The sequence below is a fragment of the Salmo salar genome, chromosome ssa20 (genome assembly GCF_905237065.1).
Source record: "Salmo salar chromosome ssa20, Ssal_v3.1, whole genome shotgun sequence".
In the NCBI taxonomy this organism is placed as follows: Eukaryota; Metazoa; Chordata; class Actinopteri; order Salmoniformes; family Salmonidae; genus Salmo; species Salmo salar.
In genome coordinates this window covers 54,704,232-54,732,000 of record NC_059461.1, presented here as the reverse complement: position 1 = coordinate 54,732,000, position 27,769 = coordinate 54,704,232, and the positions used below count along the sequence as shown (strand labels likewise).

At 42.1% G+C, this 27,769-nt stretch overlaps 1 protein-coding gene across 4 annotated transcripts in view; it reads left to right on the top strand.

Annotated features, from left to right (window-relative positions):
- The window catches only part of LOC106580817 (serine/threonine-protein kinase SIK3 homolog), a 51,969-nt gene that overhangs the window by 14,022 nt on the left and 10,178 nt on the right, over nt 1–27,769 (top strand). For 2 of the 4 annotated variants that reach the window (XM_014162271.2, XM_045703620.1), the window contains exons 2-16: nt 3,396–3,512; nt 3,723–3,786; nt 4,068–4,229; nt 4,359–4,483; nt 4,821–4,944; nt 5,074–5,192; nt 5,328–5,438; nt 5,566–5,700; nt 9,215–9,292; nt 11,576–11,685; nt 11,818–11,974; nt 12,064–12,213; nt 18,836–18,909; nt 19,392–19,526; nt 20,692–20,833. In XM_014162271.2, coding sequence (XP_014017746.1) covers nt 3,396–3,512; nt 3,723–3,786; nt 4,068–4,229; nt 4,359–4,483; nt 4,821–4,944; nt 5,074–5,192; nt 5,328–5,438; nt 5,566–5,700; nt 9,215–9,292; nt 11,576–11,685; nt 11,818–11,974; nt 12,064–12,213; nt 18,836–18,909; nt 19,392–19,526; nt 20,692–20,833 — 1,803 coding nt within the window. The remainder of the gene's footprint in view (nt 1–3,395; nt 3,513–3,722; nt 3,787–4,067; nt 4,230–4,358; nt 4,484–4,820; nt 4,945–5,073; nt 5,193–5,327; nt 5,439–5,565; nt 5,701–9,214; nt 9,293–11,575; nt 11,686–11,817; nt 11,975–12,063; nt 12,214–18,835; nt 18,910–19,391; nt 19,527–20,691; nt 20,834–27,769) is intronic. The other 2 variants (XM_014162272.2, XM_045703621.1) reach the window with 1 other exon arrangement.

The following is a 27,769-nucleotide window of genomic DNA, read 5'->3' as shown; positions in this document are numbered from 1 at the left end:
CGCCGTAGAACTTATGTAACGGCTACAGCGCATTGGAAAACGATTTTAGGCGCACAAGCTCTTTAGATCAGTTCACTCAGAGGTGGTTTAAAATAAACTGCTTTCTAATGTCTACTTTTCTTATGGATAACCGTATCAAGCGAACGGTTTTACTCATGCTCATTTCTAGGGTCTGGAGCGCTGCGCCAGTGGACATTTGAGATGGAAGTTGTTCAACTCCTTCGCCTGCTTGTGTTGTGGGGAAAAAGTGGACAATGAAAATTACATTACATTTTTCGAATGATTGATAGGCAAAATGTGCATATTGGCCATCAAGTAGGCTATTAATGTATATTCCATTATAGGCTACTGTATCCTACCATTTGATACAATATGTTGAAATGACGATATTACTGGAGTCATTGCAAATCAATTTGTGGCACTTGTGTAGCCTACCTGGAACTGGCAAACGGATTAAATAGCCTAAACCCAGTTTGTTGTTGTAGACTTGTGTTATTATGCAATTGTTAATGGCCTTGTTTAGTTAATTTAAATTGGAAGTTATCAATTGTGTTCACTGTCACAGCTCATTCTCCACATTTTATTAATGTCCGTTTCAATGTGGACTTTTCCCTGAAATTAGATGTTGGCCTATCTGGCTGTAGGCTACTTGCATCTAGGACAGCAAACCCTGGCAAAATAGAATTACAATTATAAACCCGGATTTTAGTCAGTAGCCTATGCCTTTTGAAATAAATCAATCTCGCAAATAGGCCATTTATAACCGTTTTTAGTGTTAACATTTGTCGTCTTAACATCTGTCACATAATAACGGCACAATTGCCAGAAAATAGCCTAACATTTAAGTTCGTCCAAGTGTTTCTTGCACAGAGATTTCGAGATCCTCTGTCCAATTTACATCAATCAGACTCCCTGTCGTATGTATCTATAGTTATGCACATGCGCAAACGGGATTTATTAACAATTACAAACTGGGTGGTTTGAGCCCAGAATACTAATTGGTTGAAAGCCATTGTATATCAGACGTGTACGAAAATGAAAAAAACGTACTTTTTACTGTTCTAATTAAGTTGGTAACCAGTCTATAATAGCAATAAGGCAACTCGGGTTTGTGGTATATGGCCAATATACAGTACCACGGCTAAGGGCTATGTCCTAAGAACAGCCCAAACTGTGCTGTATTGGCCATATACCACACCTCCTCAGGCCTTATTGCTTACTCATAGCAGTCAAAGAAGTTAAATAGTTGATATTCCTTCTTAATTCACTTAATAGCGTTATGGGGAAAAGGGTTTATTGGATAAATGTGTCAACTCCTTTCTTGCTGCAAAAATATTTGGGTGTCTAGTTTTCTGTCCTTGTAGGTTGATTTTCAGGGGTCATTGGGCTAGAAATTTGAGTTAGACCTGGCAACCCTGTGGATTATTGAGTCATTATTTGGTTTTACACTGTTAGTTTGTTAGTTGTCATTGTTAGTTTTGACTCTGCCGTTGTGCTGTATAATTTGGGAATTTTGTCTCTTGTGTAATAAATTTCAATTCTGTCATGAAAATAAATGTATTTCCTATTACTAATTAATTTACGGTTTCTATGTCTTTAGTTTTCCATGTAGCCCAATTTATCTGTGAATTCTGAAAAGCTATCCAAATATTGTTCCATAGGGTTGTGTTTTTGTTTTTTTAGGGACTGATATTGGTTCTTGTAGAATACGTTACATTTTCTTCCATATTGTTATGGTTTTAACTATGAAGTAGTTTTTAGCTTTGTCCTTAAAATTAGACACGTAAAAATATTCTGAGGATGAGCATGCTCATCTTCAATATGTACCCATTGTTCCTCTTTAGTGTATTTAACTATATGTTGCAAGTCAAATCCCTGGGTGGCAAGTTGATACAATTCCAAGTCTGGAAGGTTAAAACCACCCTCAGACTCAGGATGTGTTTTTATTCTATGACATTTTATTTGTCCATATAAAGTCTGTTATTACTGAGTATACTATTTAAAAGAATGTCTTTGGTGGGGTAATTGGTAGTGCCTTGTTGCAAACTGGATGAATGTTTTGGAATATTTTTGTTCTGTACAAGGTTCCTTCTTTTCACACTGTCAGTTATGTTCGTATTGTGGAGTAACTACAATGTTGTTGATCCATCCTCAGTTTTCTCCTATCACAGCCATTAAACTCAAGCTGTTTTGAAGTCACCATTGACCTCATGGTGAAATCCCTGAGCGGTTTCCTCTCTGGCAACTAAGTTGATACACCATCCAAAGTGTAATTAATTAACTTCACCATGCTCAAAGGGATATTCAATGTCTGAAGAAAAAAAACTATTTTACCCATCTACCCTTCTTTACAAGGCATTGGAAAACCTCCCTGGTCTTTGTGGTTGAATCTGTGTTTGAAATTCACTGCACGACTGAGGGACCTTACAGATAATTGTATGTGTGGGGTACAGAGATGAGGTAGTCATTCAAAAATCATGTTAACACTATTATTGCACACACAGTGAGTCCATGCAACTTATGTGACTTGTTAAGCAAACGTTTACTCCTGAACTTATTTAGGCTTGTCATAACAAAGGGGTTGAATATTTATCGACTCAATGCATTTCAGCCTTTCATTTTTAATTAATTTAGAAAAATATAATTCCACTTTGACGTTATGGGCTATTTAGTTCAATTTAAATTCAGGCTGTAACACGACAAAATGTGGAAAAATTCAAGGGGTGTGAATACTTTCTGAAGGCACTGTAGCGCTTAAGGAACTGAGCTTAGCACCCCTGGATTATATACATTCACTTGGTATTTTAGTGGCGTTATGTAAATGATCCCCCGCCCTAAGGTCACTGACATCTGAGGCATTGTCTCTCTATGCCTGGTTAGCTGCCGGTTTCAGCTTGGTTGTAGGAGCGTGTCCTCTTTGGGTCTTTGACGAGTGCTAAGCTATTTATAAAAACCCATGTATTATGTATTGTATGATGAACCTATTAGGCTAATTCTTAGGATCCTGGCTTTTGCGGATGGTGTGAGTTGGGTAGGAATCTTGGCTTTCTATGTCCCAGTCTTGGTGTCCAAGTGGTTCTTTATCTAAGCCAAAGGAAGTAACTGATTTGTTCATATCTGACAATCTGTCTAAGTTCCAAATTGCACCCTTTTACCAAGACAGTGCACTACCTTTGACTAGAGTCCTTTGAGCCCTGAACAAAATGAGTGGAGTAAATAGGGAAAAGGGTGCCACTTTGTCCCTGATCAGTGCTCTGACTTTGACCTCCTGTTGTTGAGTCGAGTATGGTCACTCGTTGATGAATCATTTCGCTCAAATGGTTTTGGTTCGCTTGAAATGGTTCAATGAATATCTTGTCCTACTCCCACTCCATTGGCTTTCTGTCTCTGTTCAGGTGGCCATCAAAATAGTGGACAAGACCCAGCTGGACGATGAAAACCTGAAGAAGATCTTCAGGGAGGTGCAGATCATGAAGATGCTGAGGCACCCCCACATCATTCGTCTCTACCAGGTCAGTAGATCCACAGCTTCGGGGTGGAGTTTGCAGATCTAGGGTCAGCATCCCCTCCCCCAACCACAACCTTTACCATTTGTATGGAGAAAGCAAATCTGACCCAAGATCAGTGTCTATCACCGGATCCACACCGCTGATACCTTGTGTTTAATGTTGACTGCAGCGGTTATATTGTCAATGCAAATGTCTGTCTGTCTCTGTCATCAGGTGATGGAGAATGAGAAGATGATCTACCTAGTAACAGAGTATGCCAGTGGCGGGGAGATTTTCGGTAAGTTTCTGTCTCTTTTGTAGTGAGCTAGTGTCATTTTTTTGTATACTCATCTGTCACATTTGACCTCTCCACCTGCGTCCAATTGTATGGCTTTGCTACCTATGTCAATGGCTCTGACTAGTGACTATCTGTTTCTCTGTGATCCTGGGTTTGACGTTGTCGTTGTTTCATTGTTGATTCGTGATGTGGTGGAGCTCAAGAAATGCAAAGCAAACCTCCTCCTGTAAAAGGAAAATGAACTGAATTTGAACTTTGACCTCTGACGTGTCTGTGTTCAGACCACCTGGTGGCCCACGGCAGGATGGCGGAGAAGGACGCGCGGCGGAAGTTCAAGCAGATCGTGGCGGCCGTCCACTTCTGTCACTGCCGCAACATCGTCCACCGAGACCTGAAAGCCGAAAACCTGCTCCTGGACCACAACCTCAACATCAAGATTGCAGGTATAGTACAGTGTGTTTGTGTGAGTGTTTGTAGTTTTTCCACTGGATTTTTAGGAGTGACCAGGTTGATTTTCCCTGACTCCCCCCCCCCTTTTCTGTACTTCCCTGCTCCTCCTCTGTCCGTATTAGACTTTGGCTTCAGTAACCTGTTCTCCCGAGGCCAGCTGCTAAAGACCTGGTGTGGGAGTCCTCCCTATGCAGCCCCAGAGCTCTTCGAAGGGAAGGAGTACGACGGACCCAAAGTGGATATCTGGGTCAGTGACCTAGTCTTATCAATCCTAGTTCCTATAAGAAACAACCACAGCTACTCCTCATAGCCTATAGTGGACCATGGCTACGTCCCAATTCTCCACCCTTTTCTCAACGTGTGCATTTGTCTTGCACACTTCCCGGCATGGATTTAACAACGGTGGACATCCCCTCCAGCCAATACTTACACCCCAATCCAGTGCTTTCAAATCGATGACAGGGGAGTGAGCATGTGTTCACTTTTGAGAAAGGGTGGAGAATCTCACCTATGAGGATTACGTCTCCTCCTCATCCTTCTTTTCCCCACGTTCTTTCACTCTCCCTCTATCTCGCTCTCTGTAGAGTTTGGGTGTGGTGCTGTATGTTCTGGTGTGCGGTGCCTTGCCTTTTGATGGCAGCACCCTCCAGAACCTGAGGGCCCGGGTGCTGAGTGGGAAGTTCCGCATCCCCTTCTTCATGTCCACAGGTGAGACCTGATGCCAGTACTAATACCTTGCAAGTTGAAACAATGGTGTCTTCTACGGGGTCTGACTGGCTGCTTTGAAGTGTGTCACTAGCATCAGTGTTGCTTCTGACCTTGTGTTCTGTCTGACAGACTGTGAGTACCTGATCCGACACATGCTGGTGCTGGAGCCCAGTAGACGCCTCTCCATGGAGCAGATCTGTAAGAACAAGTGGATGAAGCAGGGAGACCCCGACCCAGAGTTTGAGAGGGTGAGTTCCCAAACTCTGGTTCCATGGAGCTGCTTTTGGATGATCTGACAAGACATCTCTGGACTCAATGAAGAATGGACCCAACGTTTTAATGGATTTTCTCTCCCTGTCTCTCTCACTCGTTCTCTTTCTCAGTTGATCGTGGAATGTGAGCAGGTGAAGTCTGAGCGGGAGACAGAGCTCATTAACGAGCAGGTGCTGATGGCCATGTCTGAGATGGGACTGGACCGCGAGCGCACGCTCCAGGTGGGACCAACACACACACACACAAGACACATTGTTACAGTAGACAAACGCTGTAGTGCATATGAAATGCCATTGGCTTACGTCTGTCTTGGCTGATCGGCTCTCTTGTTTCACCCTGTCTCTCCAGTCTCTGCACACTGATGCGTACGATCACTACAGCGCCATCTACAGCCTGCTCTCTGACCGCCTGAAGAAACACAAGACCCTGCGCATGGCCCCGCCCACGCCCCGCCCCATTGTCTACCCTCTCAACTCTGTACAGGTAACCTTTGCCCCTCAGATCTACAGATTGTAAGGAATCTGATTGGTTACTAAGATTATATGAAACAGATACCATATCATGGTTAAATTACGTTTCTTTTGGGGGGGGTTAGAAATATGTAGTGTGTGGAGCAAACTGGCCTAATATATAGTTTACTTAATAAAAGAACAAAATAAATAAATGGTCATTTTCCTTCTCCACTTTGCGTCAGCTCACTCTCGCGCCTTGCTCCGGTATCCTCTGCCAGTCACTACTTTACCTCAGATGCCAACGTATGTCAGTGAATGATGAAGCCTTCAAGAGAGGAATTGCAATGTCTCGTTACAGCCAAGGACCCATCACTGACATTATATAGCGATGTTTTAACTAAGTTGGATTGCTGTCTTTAACGATGAACGAACTGAGTAGATGGCTTGAATAAAAAAGCTGCGGTTTAATCAAATACCAACCCGGAGAGTGGGACAAGCGGCATAGCTGCTCTACTACCAACAGCGTTACCGGTCAAGCCCAATTGTTTATATATTTATCTAAACCCGTGCCGTCTGAGGTGAAGAGTAGGATTGCCGATAGGGTGGCAGATATGTGCACAAAAGACCTCCGGCCATTTAATCTGGTTTGGGGCAAAGGTTTTGAAATCGTGGCCCAAAGTCCAGATCTATGAATTCATCTGACTCTGGGTAAGTAGAAGGGCTGCCGTCATTGCCAAAACCTCGTAATGTGGTTGTTATTATCAGCTGTGTGTGCAGGCAACTGTCTCGTGAGCGCTGAACAACAGCCAAATTGAGCAGTTGCTATGGCTACTCACACGCGGGGGGGGACAGACAGACGAGCAGCTAACAGAAGAAGTTATTTCTTATTTCTGCACTTAAAAATGAGCACGGGACGGGACTGGAGGGATTTTTATCGGGACAGGACAGGAAAGTTCCGGGGTTATAGAACTGTTGCGGGATCAGAACAGTATAGGAAAAAAATTGACAAGACTGGACAGGAATTAATTTTCTCTCCCTTGTCAACCTTTAAAAGACAGAAGCGAACGTGACTACTAAGTACACTGAATTCAGAGCTCACACTTGTTTAACCTATGTGAGAGATTAGTGCCTTTCGTATTTAGTATTTTAGTGATTAGTACTTTACTGTCACTCCAAGATTTTGAGGGTATTTTTTTATATTTGCAGTCAAAAATGCTTGATTTTGCTGTAGGCCATTCTGACATTTTTCATGGCAATATGCAATGATTTTGTCCAATGTAGAGCGACAATGGGAAAAGTTTTTTTTGATGCATGGCTTGATTGAACCATATTATGTGGTGATTGGTTGAAAATGCAAGCCCTCTTTTTGTACTATGGTGGTCAGTTTTATGCTAAAATATTGGGATGATTTGACTGTTTTATGTGGAAATAGTGCAGTGATTGGTAAAATTTGCAAGCCCTCGCATAATATGCGGGCCATTGTTGAATAAATAAATATATAAAAATGGAATCCTGGAGGGACTGACTTTAGTACTTTAGTGGTCCTCTGTAGCTCAGTTGGTAGAGCATGACACTTGAAACGCCAAGATAGTGGATTCAATTCCTGGGTCCACCCCTATATAAAATGTATGAAAGCATGCAAGTGCCTTCAGAAAGTATTCACTCCCCTTGACTTTTTCAACATTTTACTGTGTTACAAAGTGGGATTAAAATTGATTTAATTTACATAATTTTTTGTCAACAATGTACACAAAATACTCGGTCAAAGTGGAAGGAAATTATAAAATCTGTAAAAAATAAATATGAAAACATAAATAATAAAATGCTAATATATCTTGATTAGATATGTATTCAAAACCCTGAGTTAGAATCACCTTTAGCAGCGATTACAGCTGTGAGTCTTTCTGGGAAAGTCACTAAGAGCTTTCCACACCTAGATAGTGCAACATTTGCTGAATATTATTATAATTTTTTTAATATATTTTTTTAATTCTTCAAGCTCTGTCAAATTGGTTGTTGATCATTGCTAGACAACCATTTTCAGGTCTTGCCATAACCATTTGCCATAGATTTTAAAGCAGATTTAAGTTAACTTTAACTCCAGTGTATATTTGGTCTTGTGTTTTAGGTTATTGTGCTGCTGAAAGGGGAATTCATCTCTGTGTCTGGTGGATAGCAGACTGAACCAGTTTGTTCTCTAGGATTTTGCCTGTGCTTAGTTCCATTCGGTTTCTTTTTTATTCTGAAAAACTCCCCAGTCCTTAACGATTACAAGCATATCCACAATATGATGCGGCCACCACTATGCCTGAAAATATGTAGAGTGGTACTCACTAATATGTTTGGGGCAAATCCAATACAACACTTTGTATTCAGGACACAAAGTGAATTGCTTTGCCACATTTTTTGCAGTATTACTTTAGTGCCTTGTTGCAAACAGGATACATGTTTTGGAATATTTGTATTCTGTACAGGCTTCCTTCTTTTCACTCTGTCAATTAGGTTAGCATTATGGAGTAACTACAACGTTGTTGAGCCATCTTCAGTTTTCTCCTATCACAGCCATTCAACTCAGTTACTGTTTTAAAGTCTTTGGCCTCATAGTAAAATCCCTGAGCAGTTTCCTACCTCTCCAACAACTGAATTGTGGAGGATGTCTGTATCTTTAGTGACTGGGTGTATTGATATACCATTTAAAGTGTAATTAATAGCTTCACCATGCTCACAGTGATATCCAATGTCTGCCAATAAGTGCCCTTTGCGTATCATTGGAAAACCACCCTGGACTTTGTGGTTGAATCTGTTTGAAATTCACTGCTCGACTGAGGTACCTTACAGATAATTGTATATGTGGGGTACAGAGATGAGGTATTCATTCAAAGATAATGTTTAACACTATTATTGCACACAGATTGAGTCCTTGCAACTTATTATGTGACTTGTTAAGCACATTTTTACTCCTGAACTTATTTAGGCTTGTCATAACAAAGGGGTTGAATACTTATTGACTCAATGCATTTCGTCTTTTCAGTTTTTATTAATTTGTAAAAATGTCAAACATAATTCCACTTTGACATTATAGGGTCGGCCAGTGGCAAGAAATCTCAATGTAATACATTTTTAATTCAGACTGTATCACAAGAAAATTTGGGAAAAGTCAAGGGGTGCAAATACTTTCTGAAGGCACTGTGTGTGACTTTGGATAAAAGCGTCTGCTAATTGGCATGTTATATATTACATATTATAGTAAAAAGGCAAGTTTTGAAGGAAGGATGCCTGTGAGTGACAATCCTAATTTCCATCTGTTATGTTGAGGTGTACTGGTTATGTTGAGGTGAACTGAGTGACCCACATCCACTTAGCAGCAGGCCAGAGCAGATTGCGAGCCAATCAGTGCAATCCTTGAGTGACCTCACCTGTGTGTGTGTGTGTGTGTGTGTGTGTGTGTGTGTGTGTGTGTGTGTGTGTGTGTGTGTGTGTGTGTGTGTGTGTGTGTGTGTGTGTGTGTGTGTGTGTGCGCGCGCGCGCATGTCTTTTTCCTGCAGACGGATCAGCAGGGTAATCCTGTTAGCATGAATGTCCCTCACGTCCAGCTGATCAACCCAGAGAACCAGATCGTTGAGGTTAGTGAGTCCACCTACACCCATTACACAATCCTGCAATGCAGCTGCTCTAGTGACACTGACATGGTGGCCTGTTTGCTATGATCGCTTTAAGCTTAGCCTCCTAGCATACTTCTTTAAGGTCCAATGCCATTCTGGGTAACAATTAAGTACCTCACTGTGATTGATTTCAATTAAAAAAGCCCAAAAAATAGCTTTTTTAGCAAAGAGCAATTTCTCAAGGAAGAATTTTGCTTGGACTGTGGTCTGATTGGGGAGGGGAAAACTAGCTATTGGCAGAGAGGTTTGGAGCTCTTTTTCTGATTGGTCTATTAACTAATTTACCAGGCAGGCCAGGACTCTATCCCACCAAAACACATTGAAATTTCAGGCTTTTTTTCCAAACAGCTCTTACACTTAAAGGGCATTATCATAATTTTCACAATTTCACAGTATTATTCCAATCTCATAGTGTGGAAATATATAAAACTGCACTGGGACTTTTTAAGTAGGAATTTGGGAACATTTGTATCTAGGCTGCACAGCAATTGTTTTGTAAGATCCTACACTAATACAGTGAGGGAAAAAAGTATTTGATCCCCTACTGATTTTGTACGTTTGCCCACTTACAAAGAAATGATCAGTCTATAATTTTAATAGTAGGTTTATTTGAACAGTGAGAGACAATAACAACAAAAATATCCAGAAATACGCATGTCAAAAATGTTATAAATTGATTTGCATTTTAATGAGGGAAATAAGTATTTGACCCCCTCTCAATCAGAAAGATTTCTGGCTCCCAGGTGTCTTTTATACAGGTAACAAGCTAAGATTAGGAGCACACTCTTAAAGGGAGTGCTCCTAACCGCAGCTTGTTACCTGTAAAAAAGACACCTGTCCACAGAAGCAATCAATCAATCAGATTCCAAACTCTCCACCATGGCCAAGACCAAAGAGCTCTCCAAGGATGTCAGGGACAAGATTGTAGACCTACACAAGGCTGGATTGGGCTACAAGACCATCGCCAAGCAGCTTGGTGAGAAGGTGACAACATTTGGTGCGATTATTCGCAAATGGAAGAAACACAAAAGAACTGTCAATATCCCTCGGCCTGGGGCTCCATGCAAGATCTCACCTCGTGGAGTTGCAATGATCATGAGAACGGTGAGGAATCAGCCCAGAACTACACGGGAGGATCTTGTCAATGATCTCAAGGCAGCTGGGACCATAGTCACCAAGAAAACAATTGGTAACACACTACGCCGTGAAGGACTGAAATCCTGCAGCGCCCGCAAGGTCCCCCTGCTCAAGAAAGCACATATACAGGCCCGTCTGAAGTTTGCCAATGAACATCTGAATGACTGAGGACAACTGGTGAAAGTGTTGTGGTCAGATGAGACTAAAATGGAGCTCTTTGGCATCAACTCAACTCGCCGTGTTTGGAAGAGGAGGAATGCTGCCTATGACCCGAAGAACACCATCCCCACCGTCAAACATGGAGGTGGAAACATGATGCTTTGGGGGTATTTTTCTGCTAAGGGGACAGGACAACTTCACCGCATCAAAGGGACGATGGACGGGGCCATGTACCGTCAAATCTTAGGTGAGAACTTCCTTCCCTCAGCCAGGGCATTGAAAATGGGTCGTGGATGGGTATTCCAGCATGACAATGACCCAAAACACACAGCCAAGGCAACAAAGGAGTGGCTCAAGCAGAAGCACATTAAGGTCCTGGAGTGGCCTAGCCAGTCTCCAGACCTTAATCCCATAGAAAATCTGTGGAGGGAGCTGAAGGTTCGAGTTGCCAAACGTCAGCCTCGAAACCTTAATGACTTGGAGAAGATCTGCAAAGAGGAGTGGGACAAAATGCCTCCTGAGATGTGTGTAAACCTGGTGGCCAAATACAAGAAACGTCTGACCTCTGTGATTGCCAACAAGGGTTTTGCCACCAAGTACTAAGTCATGTTTTGCAGAGGGGTCAAATACTTGTTTCCCTCATTAAAATGCAAATCATTTTATAACATTTTTGACATGCGTTTTTCTGGATTTTTTTGTTCTTATTCTGTCTCACTGTTCAAATAAACCTACTATAAAAATTATTGACTGATCATTTCTTTGTCAGTGGGCAAACGTACAAAATCAGCAGGGGATCAAATACTTTTTTCCCCCACTGTATATCCCTGTGATTCATATATATCCAACTCTGAATTACTCAGATACACAGGCATACACATACCACATACACAAATGTAGAAACAAATGCATTTTTACACATAAAGATATTGTTTGTCGTTTGCTGTGTAGCCGGACGGAAACATGGCCCTGGACAGTGATGACGCGGAGGAGCCGTCTCCAGAGGCAATGGCTCGCTACCTGTCCATGAGGCGTCACACTGTGGGCGTCCCAGACCCCAGGTACTCTATACACCTTGTCTGTCTGTCCGTTTGTCTTTCTGTCTCTCTGGCTGTTTGGCTGTCTCTGTCTTGCCGTCTGTGTGTGTGCTTGCTTGCTTGCATCTCCTTACTGACTGTGTTCTTCTCTGTTAGGACGGAGATGCAGGAGGATCTGCAGAAGCTGCCCCCTGGGTTCCCCCGTGTGGCCCCACAGCCCCCGTTCCCCATGCCCCCCACCATGGGCCACATGCACACACTGATGCCCACCCAGAACCCACACCTGCAGCCCACACAGCAGCTGGAATACAAGGTGAGGGATCGGAAGGGATGTGTGTTTGGTATGACAGAGTATAGTTACATAGTCCTGACACCTCTCTCTCTCTCTCTCTGTCCCTCCAGGAGCAGTCCCTGCTGCAGCCCCCTACCCTGCAGCTGCTGAATGGCATGGGACCCCTGGGCCGTAGGGCCTCGGACGGAGGGGCCAACATCCAGCTGCACGCCCAGCTACTGAAGAGGCCACGTGGACAGTCCCCTCTGGTTGCCAACCCTGTGAGTCCCTGCCCCTCCCCCCAACCCCCCCAATGTGTGTTTGTGTTTAAGAGACAGAACTGGATTGAAATATATGTGTATTTGATTATTTGTTATTTAATACTTATTTTCTCTGTATAATGTAAATATAAATAAATAATATAGCCGGAATCAACTATTTACAGTACCAGTCATAAGTTTGGACACACCTACTCAATCATCTTTATTTTTGCTATTTCCTGTATTGTAGAATAATAGTGAAGACATCAAAACTATGAAAAAACACATGGAATCATGTAGTAACCAAAAAAGTGTTAAACAATTCAAAATGTATCTTATATTTTAGATTCTTCAGAGTAGCCACCCTTTGCCTTGATGACAGCTTTGCACACTCTTGGCATTCTCTCAACCAGCCTCAATCTACCTCAATCATGAGGTAGTCACCTGGAATGCATTTCAATTAACTGTGTTCATTAATTTGTGGATTTTCTTTCCTTCTTAATGTGTTTGAGCCAATCAGTTGTGTTGTGACAAGGTAGGGGTGGTATAAAGAAGATAGCCCTATTTGATAAAAGACCAAGTCCATATTATGGCAAGAACAACTCAAATAAGCAAAGAGAAACGACAGTCCATCATTACATTATGACATGAAAGTCTGTCAATGCGGAACGTTTCAAGAACTTTAAAAGTTTCTTCAAGTGCAGTCGCAAAAACCATCAAGCGCTGTGATGAAACTGGCTCTTAATAGGACCGCCACAGAAATGGAAGACCCAGAGTTACCTATGCTGCAGTGGATAAGTTCATTAGAGAAACCAGTCTCAGAAATTGCAGCCCAAGTAAATGCTTGACAGAGTTCAAGTAACAGACACATCTCAACATCAACTGTTCAAAGGAGACTGTGTGAATCAGGCCTTCATTGTTGAATTTCTACGAAGAAACAACTACTAAAAGATACCAATAAGAAGAAGAGACTTGCTTCTGCCAAGAAACACGAGCAATGGACATTAGGCCTGTGGAAATCTGTGCTTTGGTCTGATGAGTCCAAATGTGAGACTTTTGGTTACAACTGCCATGAATTTGTGAGAAGGAGAGTAGGTGAATGGATGATCACCACATTGTGTGGTTCCCACCGTGAAGCATCGAGGAGGTGGTGTGATGGTGCTGGGGTACTTGTTGGTGGCACTGTCAGTGATTTTATTTAGAATTCAAGGCACACTTAACCAGCATAGCTACCACAGAATTCTGCAGCAATATGCCATCCCATCTGGTTTGCGCTTAGTTGGACTATCATTTGTTTTTCAACAGGACAATGACCCAACACACCTCCAGGCTGTGTAAGGGCTATTTGACCAAGAAGGAGAGTGATGGAGTGCTGCATCAGATGACCTGGCCTCCACAATCAATCAAATGTATTTATAAAGCCCTTCTTACATCAGTTGATGTCACAAAGTGCTGTACAGAACCCAGCCTAAAACCCCAAACAGCAAGCAATGCAGGTGTAGAAGCACGGTGGCTAGGAAAAACTCCCTAGAAAGGCCGGAACCAAGGAAGAAACCTAGAGAGGAACCAGGCTATGACGGGTGGCCAGTCCTCTTCTGGCTGTGCCGGGTGGAGATTATAACAGAACATGGCCAAGATGTTCAAATGTTCATAGATGACCAGCAGGGTCAAATAATAATAATCACAGTGGTTGTAGAGGGTGCAACAGGTCAGCACCTCAGGAGTAAATGTCAGTTGGCTTTTCATAGCCGATCATTCAGAATATCTCTACCGCACCTGCTGTCTCTAGAGAGTTGAAAACAGCAGGTCTGGGACAAGGTAGCACGTCCGGTGAACAGGTCAGGGTTCCATAGCTGCAGGCAGAACAGTTAAAACTGGAGCAGCAGCACGACCAGGTGGACTGGGGACAGCAAGGAGTCATCAGACCAGGTAGTCCTGAGGCATGGTCATAGGGCTCAGGTCCTCAGAGAGAGAGAGAGCGAGACAGAGAGAGAATTAGAGAGAGCATACTTAAATTCACACAGGACACCGAATAAGACAGGAGAAATACTCCACATATAACAGACCCCCGACACACAAACTATTGCAGCATAAATACTGGAGGCTGAGACAGGAGGGATTGGTAGACACTGTGGCCCTGTCCGACGATCCCCCGGGCAGGGCCTAACAGGCAGGAAATAACCCCACCCACTTTGCCAAAGCACAGCCCCCATACCACTAGAGGGATATCTTCAACCACCAACTTACTATCCTGAGACAAGGATAGTAAGACAATAGCCCACGAAGATCTCCCCCACGGCACGAACAGGAACCCCTCCTAGGGACGGCATGGAAGGGCACCAGTAAGCCAGAGACTCAGCCCCTGTAATTGGGTTTGAGGCAGAGAATCCCAGTGGAGAGAGGGGAACCGGCCAGGCAGAGACAGCAAGGGCGGTTCGTTGCTCCAGTGCCTTTCCATTCACCTTCACACTCCTGGGCCAGACTAGACTCAATCATAGGACCTACTGAAGAGATGAGTCTTCAATAAAGACTTAAAGGTCGAGACCGAGTCAGCGTCTCTCACATGGATAGGCAGACAATTCCATAACAATGGAGCTCTATAGGAGAAAACCCTGCCTCCAGCTGTTTGCTTAGAAATTCTAGGGACAGCAAGGAGGCCTGCGTCTTGTGACCGTAGCCTACGTGTAGGTATGTACGGCAGGACCAAATCGGAAAGATGGGTAGGAGCAAGCCCATGTAATGCTTTGTAGGTTAACAGTAAAACCTTGAAATCAGCCCTAGCCTTAACAGGAAGCCAGTGATGAGAGGCTAGCACTGGAATAATATGATCAAATTCTTTGGTTATAGTCAAGATTCTAGCAGCCGTGTTTATCACGAATTGAAGTTTATTTAGTGCTTTATCCGGGTAGCTGGAAAGTAGAGCATTGCTGTAGTCTAACCTAGAAGTGACAAAAGCACAGATACGTTTTTCTGCATTTTTTGAAAAAGTTTCTGATTTTTGCAATGTTACATAGATGGAAAAAGCTGTCCTTGAAACAGTCTTGATTTGTTCGTCAAAAGAGAGATCAGGGTCCAGAGTAATGCCGAGGTCCTTCACAGTTCTGTTTGAGACAACTGTACAACCATCAAGATTAATTGTCAGATTCAACAGAAGATCACTTTGTTTCTTGGGACCAAGAACTAGCATCTCTGTTTTATCCAAGTTTAAAAGTAGAACATTTGCCGCCATCCACTTCCTTATGTCTGAAACACAAGCTTCCAGGGATGGCAATTTTGGGGCTTCACCATATTTCATCAATGTACAGCTGTGTGTCGTTCGTATAGCAGTGAAAGTTAACATTATGTTTCTGAATTAGATCACCAAGAGGTAATATATATAGTGAAAGCAATAGTGGTCCTAAAATGGAGCCTTACGGAACACCGAAATGTACAGTTGATTTGTCAGAGGACAAACCATCCACAGAGACAAACTGATATCTTTCCGACAGATAAGATCTAAACCAGGCCAGAACTTGTCCGTGTAGACCAATTTGGGTTTCCAATCTCTCCAAAAGAATGTGTTGATCGATGGTATCAAAAGCAGCACTGAGGTCTAGGAGCACGAGGACAGATGCAGAGCCTCAGTCTGAAGCCATTAAAAGGTAATTTACCACCTTCACAAGTGCGGTCTCAGTGTTATGATGGGGTCTAAAACCAGACTGAACCGTTTTGTATACATTGCTTGTCTTCAGGAAGGCAGTGAGAATGCTGCACAACAGCTTTTTCAAACATTTTTGAGAGGAATGGGAGATTCGATAGGCCAATTTTTAGTTTTTTATACTTTCTGGGCCAAGGTTTGGCTTTTTCAAGAGAGGCTTTATTACTGCCACTTTTAGTGAGTTTGTTACACATCCGGTGGATAGGGAGCCGTTTATTATGTTCAACATAGGAGGGCCAAGCACAGGAAGCATTTCTTTCAGTAGTTTAGTTGGAATAGGGTCCAGTATGCAGCTTGAAGATTTAGAGGCCATGATTATTTTCATCAATGTGTCAAGAGATGTATAGTATTAAAAAACTTGTCTCCCTTGATCCTAGGTCCTGGCAGTGTTGTGCAGACTCAGGACAATTGAGCTTTGGAGAAATACGCAGATTTAAAGATTAGTCTGTAATTTGCTTTCAAATGATCATCAAAGAAGTTCATGAATTTATCACTGCTGAAGTGAAAGCCATCCTCTCTTGGGGAATGCTGCTTTTTAGTTAGCTTTGCGACAGTATCAAAAATACATTTTGGGTTGTTCTTATTTTCCTCAATTAAGTTGGAAAAATAGGATGATCGAGCAGCAGTGAGGGCTCTTCGATACTGCACGGTACTGTCTTTCCAAGCTAGTCGGAAGACTTCTCGTTTGGTGTAGCGCCATTTCGTTTCAATTTTCTGGAAGCTTGCTTCAGAGCTCGAGTATTTTCTGTATACCAGGGAGCTAGTTTCTTATGACAAATGTTTTTTGTTTTTCAGGAGTGCGACTGCATCAAGGGTGTTACGCAAGGTTAAATTGAGTTCCTCAGTTAGGTGGTTAACTTAATTTTGGTCTCTGACGTCCTTGGGTAGGTGGAGGGAGTCTGGAAGGGCATCTAGGAATCTTAGGATTGTCCGAGAATTTATAGCATGGCTTTTGATGATCCTTGGTTGGGGTCTGAGCAGATTATTTGTTGCAATTGCAAACGTAATAAAATGGTGGTCCGGTAGTCCAGGATTATGAGGGAAAAACATTAAGATTCACAACATTTATTCCACGGCACAAAACTTGGTCCCGAGTATGACTATGGCAGTGAGTAGCTCCGGAGACATGTTGGACAAAACCCACTGAGTCGATGATGGCTCCGAAAGCCTTTTGGAGTGGGTCTGTGGACTTTTCCATGTGAATATTATCTGCCATGACTACAAGATCCAGTAGGAATTCAGGGAACTCAGTGAGGAACGCTGTATAAGGCCCAGGAGGCCTGTAAACAGTAGCTATAAAAAGTGATTGATTAGGCTGCATAGATTTCATGAATAGAAGCTCAAAAGACGAAAACAGTCGTTTTTTTACTTTTTATAAATTGAAATTTGCTATCGTAAATGTTAGCAACACCTCCGCCTTTGCGGGATGTGCGGGCGATATGGTCACTGGTGTAACCAGGAGGAGAGGCCTCATTTAGCACAATAAATTCATCAGGCTCAAGCCATGTTTCAGTCAGGCCAGTCACATCAAGATTATCATCAGTGATTAGTTCATTGACTATAACTGCCTTGGAAGTGAGGGATCTAACATTAAGTTGCCCTATTTTGAGATGTGAGATATCACAATCTCTTTCAATAATGACAGGAATGGAGGAGGTCTTTATTCCAGTGAGATTGCTAAAGCGAACACCGCCATGTTTAATTTTGCCCAACCTAGATTGAGGCACAGACACGGTCTCAATGGGGATAGCTGAGCTGACTACACTGACTGTGCTAGTGGCAGACTCCACTAAGCTGGCAGGCTGGCTAACAGCCTGCTGCCTGGACTGCACCCTATCTCATTGTGGAGCTAGTGGAGTTAGAGCCCTGTCTACATTCGTAGATAAGATGAGAGCACCCCTCCAGCTAGGGTGAAGTCCGTCACTCCTCAGCAGGCCAGGCTTGGTCCTGTTTGTGGGTGAGTCCCAGAAAGAGGGCCAATTATCTACAAATTCTATCTTTTGGGAGGGGCAGAAAACTGTTTTCAACCAGTGATTGAGTTGTGAGACTCTGCTGTAGAGCTCATCACTCCCCCTAACTGGGAGGGGGCCAGAGACAATTACAATTACCTGACCTCACCCCAATTATAGATGGTTTGGGATGAGTTGGACCGCAGAGTGAAGGAAAAGCAGCCAATAAGTGTTCAGCAAATGTGGGAACTCCTTCAAGATTGTTGGAAAATCATTCCAGGTGGAGCTGGTTGAGAGAATGCCATGAGTGTGCAAAGCTGTCATCAATGCAAAGGGTGGCTAATTTGAAGAATATAAAATATATTTTGATTTGTTTAACACTTTTTTTGCTTACTACATGATTCTGTATGTGTTATTTCATAGTTTTGATGTCTTCACTATTATCCTACAATGTAGAAAATAGTCAAAATAAAGAAAAACCCTTGAATGACTAGGTGTGTCCAAACGTTTGGCTGGTACTGTACATTGGAGGTTTTTGACGTATTTTCCAATTTCCTATTAAATTACTTATTTACAAATCCATTATTTCAAATACTTGGTTCAAATGCATGGGAGTATTTATTTGTTTTTACACTGTATTTGAGTATTTTTAAATACATGCTAGTACTTTCCCAGTCTATTTCCAAATACATTCCAATATTCAACTACTTGTTTTTTCAAATAAAAAATATCAAAATATGTTCTTCCAAATGTCTTTGAAGGTAATTGAAATACCCTAAATTGTATTTGCACGCAGGTCTGTTAAGAGCATAGTTTTTTTTTGTCCAGTCTACTAAGCCATGTTCTCTGTCAGTGCCAATGTACCTACTCTGTCTACTGAGTTGACAGTGGTTTTATACATCACCCACCTGTTTTCAGACTTTCACTGTCCAAAATTGTTTTTCCTCATCATGTTCTCTCCATCTCCTCCCGTTCACTCTGTCCCTCCCTCTCGCAGCACCCCATCCCGGCTGTGGCTCCGGTGGATGAGGAGGGTTCTGACGGGGAACCAGACCAGGAGGCGGTGCAGAGGTAAGCCTGGGAGGGGCACAGGGACCGGGGGGCTTTGAGGCGTAACTGTAGAAGCGCTAGTGTTCCTGGGTTACTGGGAGTCGAGGTGCAAGTAGGCTGCAGCACTGCTTTCTGCCACCGGGGGACCGGGCCACTGTTCCGGTGTCTTCTTCCCCCCCTCTCCATCACGCAACTGGCTTTCATTAGGCAATCAATCAACTCTTCTCCAACTTCTACCAAATCTACCTCTCTAAATATCCTCTTAAAATATCTCTCTCATTTCAAATTATGCCGCCAAATTATCTCGCCACGGCTTCGCTTACACTACGCTTGCTCAAACAATCCAATCCTCAAATTGGAACGGGGGGTTGTGGGAGTTATCTGATATGTGATTCGTCCTGCCTGAAGGAAGGGGAGGGTGGTTTTGCCCCTTCCCCACGCAAGGGCCAATGAGGACAGAGAGCTGACCAGTGCTGCTTCCTGTCTCCCTCCCCGCGGCCCAGGTACTTGGCGAACCGCTCCAAGCGGCACACGACGCACGCGCTCATGAGCACAGCGCACGGCGCTGAGACACTGGCAGACTCGCAGAGGCCCCAGGGCTCCCGGCAGAGGGGGTGGGCCCCGGAGCAGCACTGCCGGTGAGGGGCCTCACTGGGGCTGACAGACACCCCAGGCCAGGGGGGGGCATGCATGGGCCCCAACACACAGGGACAGTAATAGAGAGAGGGACACAAGCACTAAGATGCACAGACACACATACACCCCCTTCACTATGCATGGGCCCCAGCATTCAGCGAGGCAGGGATAGGGGCACGGGAACTTTTAGAGACATTCACCGAGACACATATTCTCACTTTATAATGAGCTGAAAGTCCACACCGGGGGGTATGCATGGTCCCCAGCCAGCACACAGGAGCAGGGACACCAGTGCACCGTGCAGGTTACACTATCACAGTCACCAGCTTGGAGAATACGACATGAGGACTTCTAGTGATCCAGGGGTAGGCTAGGTAACAGAACAATTATCAGAGCCTTGCACCGGGCTCTGAGATCTCCTGAGCTGCAGGTCAGCCATTGGACAGTCTGTGTTGTGGAGAAGCTGCCGTCTCATTGGATGAGGTCTGTCTGTCTATGTATCAAGCGTCTTAGAGTAGGAGTGCTGATCTAGGATCAGCTCCCCATCTAACCTCATTCATTGTGATCTAAACGGCAAAACTGATCCTAAATCAGCACTCCTACTCTGAGACGCTTGATACATACGGCCGGCCGCTGGTCTTCTGATACTGATTGAACACGTTCAACTCTGTTTCGGAGGAACGTCTTTATTATCCCAAACGGTTCATTCTACAGCCAGTTTAAGTTGGCCTAGATATTCTCTGATTTCTCTAGCTACCTATTCTCGATATAGAAAAAAATAAGATGTTTCGTTTTTTTGACTGCAGCTGAACGACGCTAAGATGTTACAGCCAGGTATGGGATTCTCCAAATGATCCTGTCGATCAGGTCTACGTTTGGATTGGGTATGATGACAGTGGTGCATTCCTGCTGTGGATCTTGTGTTCACGGCTCTAGGATCAGCTCTGTGTTTACAGTGACATTCTGATGCAGAGAGACCAGAGTAGCTCATGTAAATGTTTTTATTTGTATTTTCCATCTGTGTATGACTGTGTGTCTGTGTGCGACTTCACCTCTGTATCCATTTCTGCGACTTCACCTGTGTATCCATTTCTATCTATATCTGGCTCCTGTCTATGCGTCTGGATCTGTGTGTATGTATGTGTGCGGCTCTGCACACCTCCCCAGGTCCAGCTACAAGGACTGTAACACCCTGCACTTGCCCATGGAGCGTTTCTCCCCCGTGAGGCGCTTTTCCGATGGGGCCACCACCATCCAGGCCTTTAAGGCCCACCTGGAGAACAGCAGCCTCATCAGGCAGCTCAAACAGGTACTATACACCCTCACCTGGCTCTGTACACCCCCACCTGGTGTTGTAAACCTACACCTAGGGCTGTTACGGTGACCGTATGTATTACCGCAGTTAAATTCCACATGACCGTTTAGTCAAGGTAACTAGGCTTGTTGCACAACATTTCTATAGGCTATGCAACTGTATCTTGAAATATTGCGATATGCCTGGCTTGGCCTTTCTACTTTTCACAACTCAACAATAATCTGCCCAAATTGCACGCGCTGCCTTTCCTTCTGACTGTAGGCAGAACGATTTTAAACAATCCACAACTTTTTTTTTAAAGAAGCTAATTATCCTCTGGCCAAATCATGGTTTAGTAGCCTATTTTGAATTATGTTATTTATTTCTGTATAGACAGGAATAGGCTAATTTGGCAATATAGTTGTGGCAATTAAATTTACTTTAGGGAAAGCTTCGCTTCCTCTAGCCTTATGGAAGCACTGCCTATGCTAGCATATTAAAAATGTAACCGCATGTAACCTCCATTCGCTATTCGAGTGCAGGCTACGGATGACAAGTTTTCTTTTTGTGGGCTATTCTAAGTCAAAAATAATTCTACACACTCGCTGGCACGAAAATAGGCATGAATGATCAGTTCCCAAAGAAAATTGCAGCGCGGCGCAAAGTTCTGTGTCCACACTTCAATAATGGATTAAAAGAGAAACGTGTAGCCCTTGTAGTCAAACTGTGCATTGATAACCAAATGTTCCAAGACACGAAGACGGTAATTCTAAATATCACAAAGTTCCCATAGAGGAGTGGAATAATGGAACACCCAATACTATCCATGGTAGGGATTGTAATCATCTAGAAGAAAAATAATTGTAGGGATTGTAATCATAAAATATATAGGAAAACAATAAAATACAACAATTGATAAAGAAATGAACCACAACTACACTATACCATTCAAGATGGTAGGGAATGTTGTAAAATAATTAGTATTCCACTTTCTATTTATAGTATTTTATAAATAGATAAGACAGCATTATACGAAAGGATAATTAGCTAAATAATACATCTCCAAATAGAAGGAACTGGAACACAAAAGTACTCAAATCAACATGGTAGAGATAAAACACAGAGGACATAGAAGGCACACTATGTGGGTATGTGCAGGTGTATTGTGATGGAAGGGTGAGTGAAAAAGGAAAATGGTTGCAAATCTCAGAGCCATGTGTGTCTGTGAGCAGGGGTTGTGAGAGAGAGCTTTCAATATTGTGCAGATATGGGATATACATTTTAAAACAAATTATAAATCTAGGTTATTGATTTGTTGGCCTATCATGATGAGACGGTCCCCAACCCTATATCCTAGACACCCACCTGAGCGACTCCTACACTAAGGAGAAGTCCTTATCTGTTTTCTGGGCCTACTGTAACTAGCCTATACGCAGCCAAAACTGAAAGATAAATGCGGTCGGAGACCCACTAAAGCAGCACCTCCCCTGCTCTCTGATGGGTGAGCATAATATACAAAGAATTTCTCCATCAGCTAGGACTTGACATTGGTTAATCAAATCTCCCCATTTTTGCATACCTTCTCAAACAGCTGCAACTGTATTTGCACATCAAGTCCTTTCTTGAGTTGGGCTCGAGGATGGAACAATTGGAACAACATCTGAGCTTGTGGTTGTTTGTGGAGAAAAGGGTGGAAAGGTGGAGAACAATTGGAGGTTAACTTAATAGCAATGCAAATATCATGGTACACCTATATGGACACTCAATCACTATGGTACTTTTTAATGGTAAGTTTACAAACATATATTATGCTAAATTTAATTGCAACTTGTATCTCATTATGGTGAAATAAGTATAGCCAATTATAATTGTAATGTCTTAGCAGATAATAAGAAAAGACTATCAGTATTTACCTGGATAAAAAAAAAGGAATATAATATCTATTACCAGGGAACTCATTCAACAATTTGGTGGGGGGGTATTTTTCTTCCATGGGCAAAGAAACTGAGGGTTTGATGGGGGGTTGATGATCTTAATAAACATTCATTTTCATCTGAATCTGCAAATTGTCCAAACAGATCCTCAAGCTAGATGGATGATTTTAAATATGTTATTGGACCATAAACATATTTGGCTCATTTAATATATACGGTTCAAATAATGATGATCAATGCTTCTTTGAAAATATATCTAATAATTTGTCAAACTTACAAGCAATACAATGGTGGTAAATTATAAACTGGATCTTAAAGGAAATCACACTACAAACTATCACCCTCATGCACTTAAGGAAATCACCAATGTCATTGATATATTGGAACTAGTGGAAATATGGAGGCTTAAATATCCTGACCTAGTGAGATATACATGGAGGAGGTTTAATATCCTGACCTAGTGAGATATACATGGAGGTTTAATATCCTCACCTAGTGAGATATACATGGAGGAGGTTTAATATCCTGACCTAGTGAGATATACATGGAGGAGGTTTAATATCCTGACCTAGTGAGATATACATGGAGGAGGTTTAATATCCTGACCTAGTGAGATATACATGGAGGTTTAATATCCTGACCTAGTGAGATATACATGGAGGAGGTTTAATATCCTGACCTAGTGAGATATACATGGAGGAGGTTTAATATCCTGACCTAGTGAGATATACATGGAGGAGGTTTAATATCCTGACCTAGTGAGATATACATGGAGGAGGTTTAATATCCTGACCTAGTGAGATATACATGGAGGAGGTTTAATATCCTGACCTAGTGAGATATACACGGAGGAGGTTTAATATCCTGACCTAGTGAGATATACACGGAGGAGGTTTAATATCCTGACCTAGTGAGATATACACGGAGGAGGTTTAATATCCTGACCTAGTGAGATATACACGGAGGAGGTTTAATATCCTGACCCAGTGAGATATTCCTCGGAGGAGGTTTAATATCCTGACCTAGTGAGATATACACGGAGGAGGTTTAATATCCTGACCTAGTGAGATATACACGGAGGAGGTTTAATATCCTGACCTAGTGAGATATACATGGAGGAGGTTTAATATCCTGACCTAGTGAGATATACATGGAGGAGGTTTAATATCCTGACCTAGTGAGATATACATGGAGGAGGTTTAATATCGTGACCTAGTGAGATAGTTGTCTTGACTACTTTCTTGTCATTCTCGCTGGCACCCAAAGTTTTTAAAAAGTGTTGAGAGGGGACAGAATGCAGTCGGAACCATAAAATAATTTTCATATACATTACTCGTAAAGAATTCCCACGTGGGCGATTAATATTGGAAATTTAATAAAAGCCTATTGGATGATAACTTGTTTTTAGCTAGGACAGAATAATTTATAACTGACTTTTTTTCTTCTTCTTTTTTTCAAAATAACATAGGTATAGCAGATCCCCTTATTGTATGGGACACTTTTAAATATGCCTTTAGAGGCCATGCAGTTCAGTACTCATCTATAAAACAAAAGCAATTTAAGTTAAAAGAGACCATTATAACAAAGGAAATAGGACTAACAATACAGTTAGATAGCAATAAAAACTGTAACATAGAGGCACAGAATAAGTTAGAGGAAAAACAAAAATAAATGGAAGAACTTATTCAAGAAAAATCAAGTGTACTATGTTATAAAAATAAAGCGAACTGGATGTAATATTTGGGGAAAATGCACCAAATTATTTTTTTTGTCTTCAACATAGAAATGCTACTAAACATAATTTACTGAAACTTCACCAAACAATATTTTGAGAGGAAGCAAAGTCCTTTTTAAAGTATGTTTTCGTTTGTCTCCTCCGTCTCCACTAACCAAAGTTAAGTTAATTGTATGTATTTTTTTCTATTAATAATGTAAAATGATCAGCTGTAGCGAAAGGCTCATGTGAAGGCAAAGTTACAGAGGAGGAACCTTTTGATGCAATTAAAGCCTTTACGTCTGGGAAAACTCCTGGGCTGAATGGCACACCAGTGGAGGTATATCAAACCTTTTTTGGTATACTCAGAGGACTGTTATTAGCATGTTTTTTAACCACTCAAATAAAAATAGTAGATTATCAGATACTCAACAAGGTCTGATTTTCATTTTTACTGAAACAGAATCCAAGTGGTAAGTATAAAGATCCAGTCCATTTAAAAATGTTGACTTTCCTTACACTTCAGTGTTGTGATGCAAAAATTCTAGCATTGTGCATAGAATTAAAAAGGTATTGTCGGACATTATTAATCCTAATCAGACAGGTGATTTACATGGACTTTACATGGACATTGGAGATAATATAATTACTGGAAATAATAGAACACTATGACAAATCTAGGAAACCAGGCCTGGTATTTATAGCTGACTTTGAAAAGGCTTTTGATAAAGTATGATTGGAATTTACAGTGCATTCGGAAAGTATTCAGACCCCTTTATTTTTCCCACATTTCCTTTCGTTATTTTTTTTTACCTTACCAACCTACACACAATACCCCATGACAAATCTAAAACAGGTTTTTAGTATTTTTTGTAATTTTATTTTAAAAAATGAAAACTGAAATCATATTTACATAAGTATTCAGACCCTTTACTCAGTACTTTGTTGAAGCACCTTTGGCAGCGATTACAGCCTCGAGTCTTCTTGGGTGTGACGCTACAAGCTTGGCACACTTGTATTTGGGGTGTTTCTCCCTTTCTCTGCAGATCCTCTCAAGCTCTGTCAGGTTGGATTGGCTGCACAGCTATTTTCAGGTTTCTCCAAAGATGTTAGATCATGTTCAAGTCCGGGCTCTGGCTGGGCCACTCAAGGACATTGAGACTTGAGTGGCAAAACACCAGTCTCAATGTGAACTGTGAAGAGGTGACTCTGGGATGCTGGCCTTCTAGGCAGAGTTCCTCTGTCCAGTGTCTGTGCTTTTGCCCATCTTAATCTTTTCTTTTTATTGGCCAGTCTGAGATATGGCTTTTTCTTTGTAACTCTGCCTAGAAGGCCAGCATCCCAGAGTCGCCTCTTCACTGTTGACGTTGAGACTGGTGTTTTGCGGTTACTATTTAATGAAGCTGCCAGTTGAGGGCTTGTGAGGCGTCTGTTTCTCAAACTAGACACACTAATGTACTTGTCCTTTTGCTCAGTTGTGCACTGGGGCCTCCCACTCCTCTTTCTATTCTGGTTAGAGCCAGTTTGTGCTGTTCTGTGAAGGGAGTAGTACACACTGTTGAACGAGATCTTCAGTTTCTTGTCAATTTCTCGCATGGAATAGCCTTCATTTCTCAGAACAAGAATAGACTGATGAGTTTCTGAAGAACGTATTTGTTTCTAGCCATTTTGAGCCTGTAATCAAACCCACAAATGCTTATGCTCCAGATACTCAACTAGTCTAAAGAAGGACAGTTTTATTGCTTCTTTAAACAGAACAGTTTTCAGGTGTGCTAACATACTTGCAAAATTGTTTTCTAATGATCAATTAGCCTTTTAAAATTATAAACTTGGATTAGCTAACACAAAATTATAACCTTGGATTAGCTAACACAACGTCCATTGGAACACAGGAGTGATGGTTGCTGATAATGGGCCTCTGTACGCCTATGTAGATATTCCTTTAAGAATCTGCTGTTTCCAGCTACAATAGTCATTTTCAACATTAACAATGTCTACACTGTATTTCAGATCAATGTTATTTTAATGGACAAAAAAATGTGGTTTCTTTCAAAAACAAGGACATTTCTAAGTGACCCCAAACTTTTGAACGATAGTGTGTATGGGGGATACAACCATCCCAGCTCTGCAGATTTTGCTGTGAAGAGACAGAATCATTAGATCATTTGTTTTGGTAGTGTCCATATGTAGCTTGTTTTTGGTCGCAGGTTCAGGAATGGCTGAAGAATTACAACATTTACCTGGAGCTAACTGTGCAGATAGCACTACTGGGTGCTTTGAAAAGTCATAGTCAATCGATCAATTATATAATAATACTTTTGGCAAAAATGTTTATCTTTAATTTACAGTCGGTCAAACTATGAGAATAGAAATGTTCAGGACTTTTGTGAAACAGCACAGTTAAAAAATATATGGCAAATTGAAATCCAATATATTAGTAGGCTATATGTAAAGACCAGATTACATTGAGTAGTCTGATGGGTGAGAATATTGTCAAGTGCTTGTCAAATTGTGAATGAGCGACTGATGAAGTGTGTGCAGCCAGCACAAGAAACTGCACAGCTCAAGCGTTTCGTGTAACTTAAAACAAAATGTGTCGCATTATGCAGCCTTAGAATGTGTTAAAAATCAGAACATATAGCCTAATGTTTGTATCACACCTAAAGTGGATTTATTGTGATGGTGTAGGCTATATTAAATGGATTTATTAGACTTGTAGATGTTCCAAAGGTCTGCCTCAGTGGCTTATAGGCTATGCGTGGAAGCCAGGAGATGCTAAACATGTTTGTTAATTAACGGTCAGTTACCTGAGACCGACATTTTACTTACATGACCATCACTGGCTGACAAAATGTCATGAGCGCCACAACCCTACCCCCACCTGGTTTATACGCCCAAACCTTGTACTACCCCCACCTGATTCTATACACCCCCATCTGGTACATATCCCAACAGACATAGCATTTTAATGTGTTCTTTCATGAGAGACTAGTCCTGATTTACCTCTACCTGTAGCTTCTAAGCATAGTCCTGCTCCAATGTGTCTACCTGCTGCTCCTAAGCATGCATGCATCCTACATCAGTGCCCAGACTGCCTACAACCCCTGGGGCGCAAGTGTGAATGCCACACAAGCCTCCCTTGACGTCATCCACTCACTTTCCATGTACTTCCTCTTAGTTTGTTTTCCTACACAGTGAAAGGACAGACGTGCTGGGTTAGATTTAGATACTGAGCCTCTTTAGACTACATAGATTCAGTGTAGAGTCAGTGTGAACATCTCCACCTGGTACTGTACTGGTGTT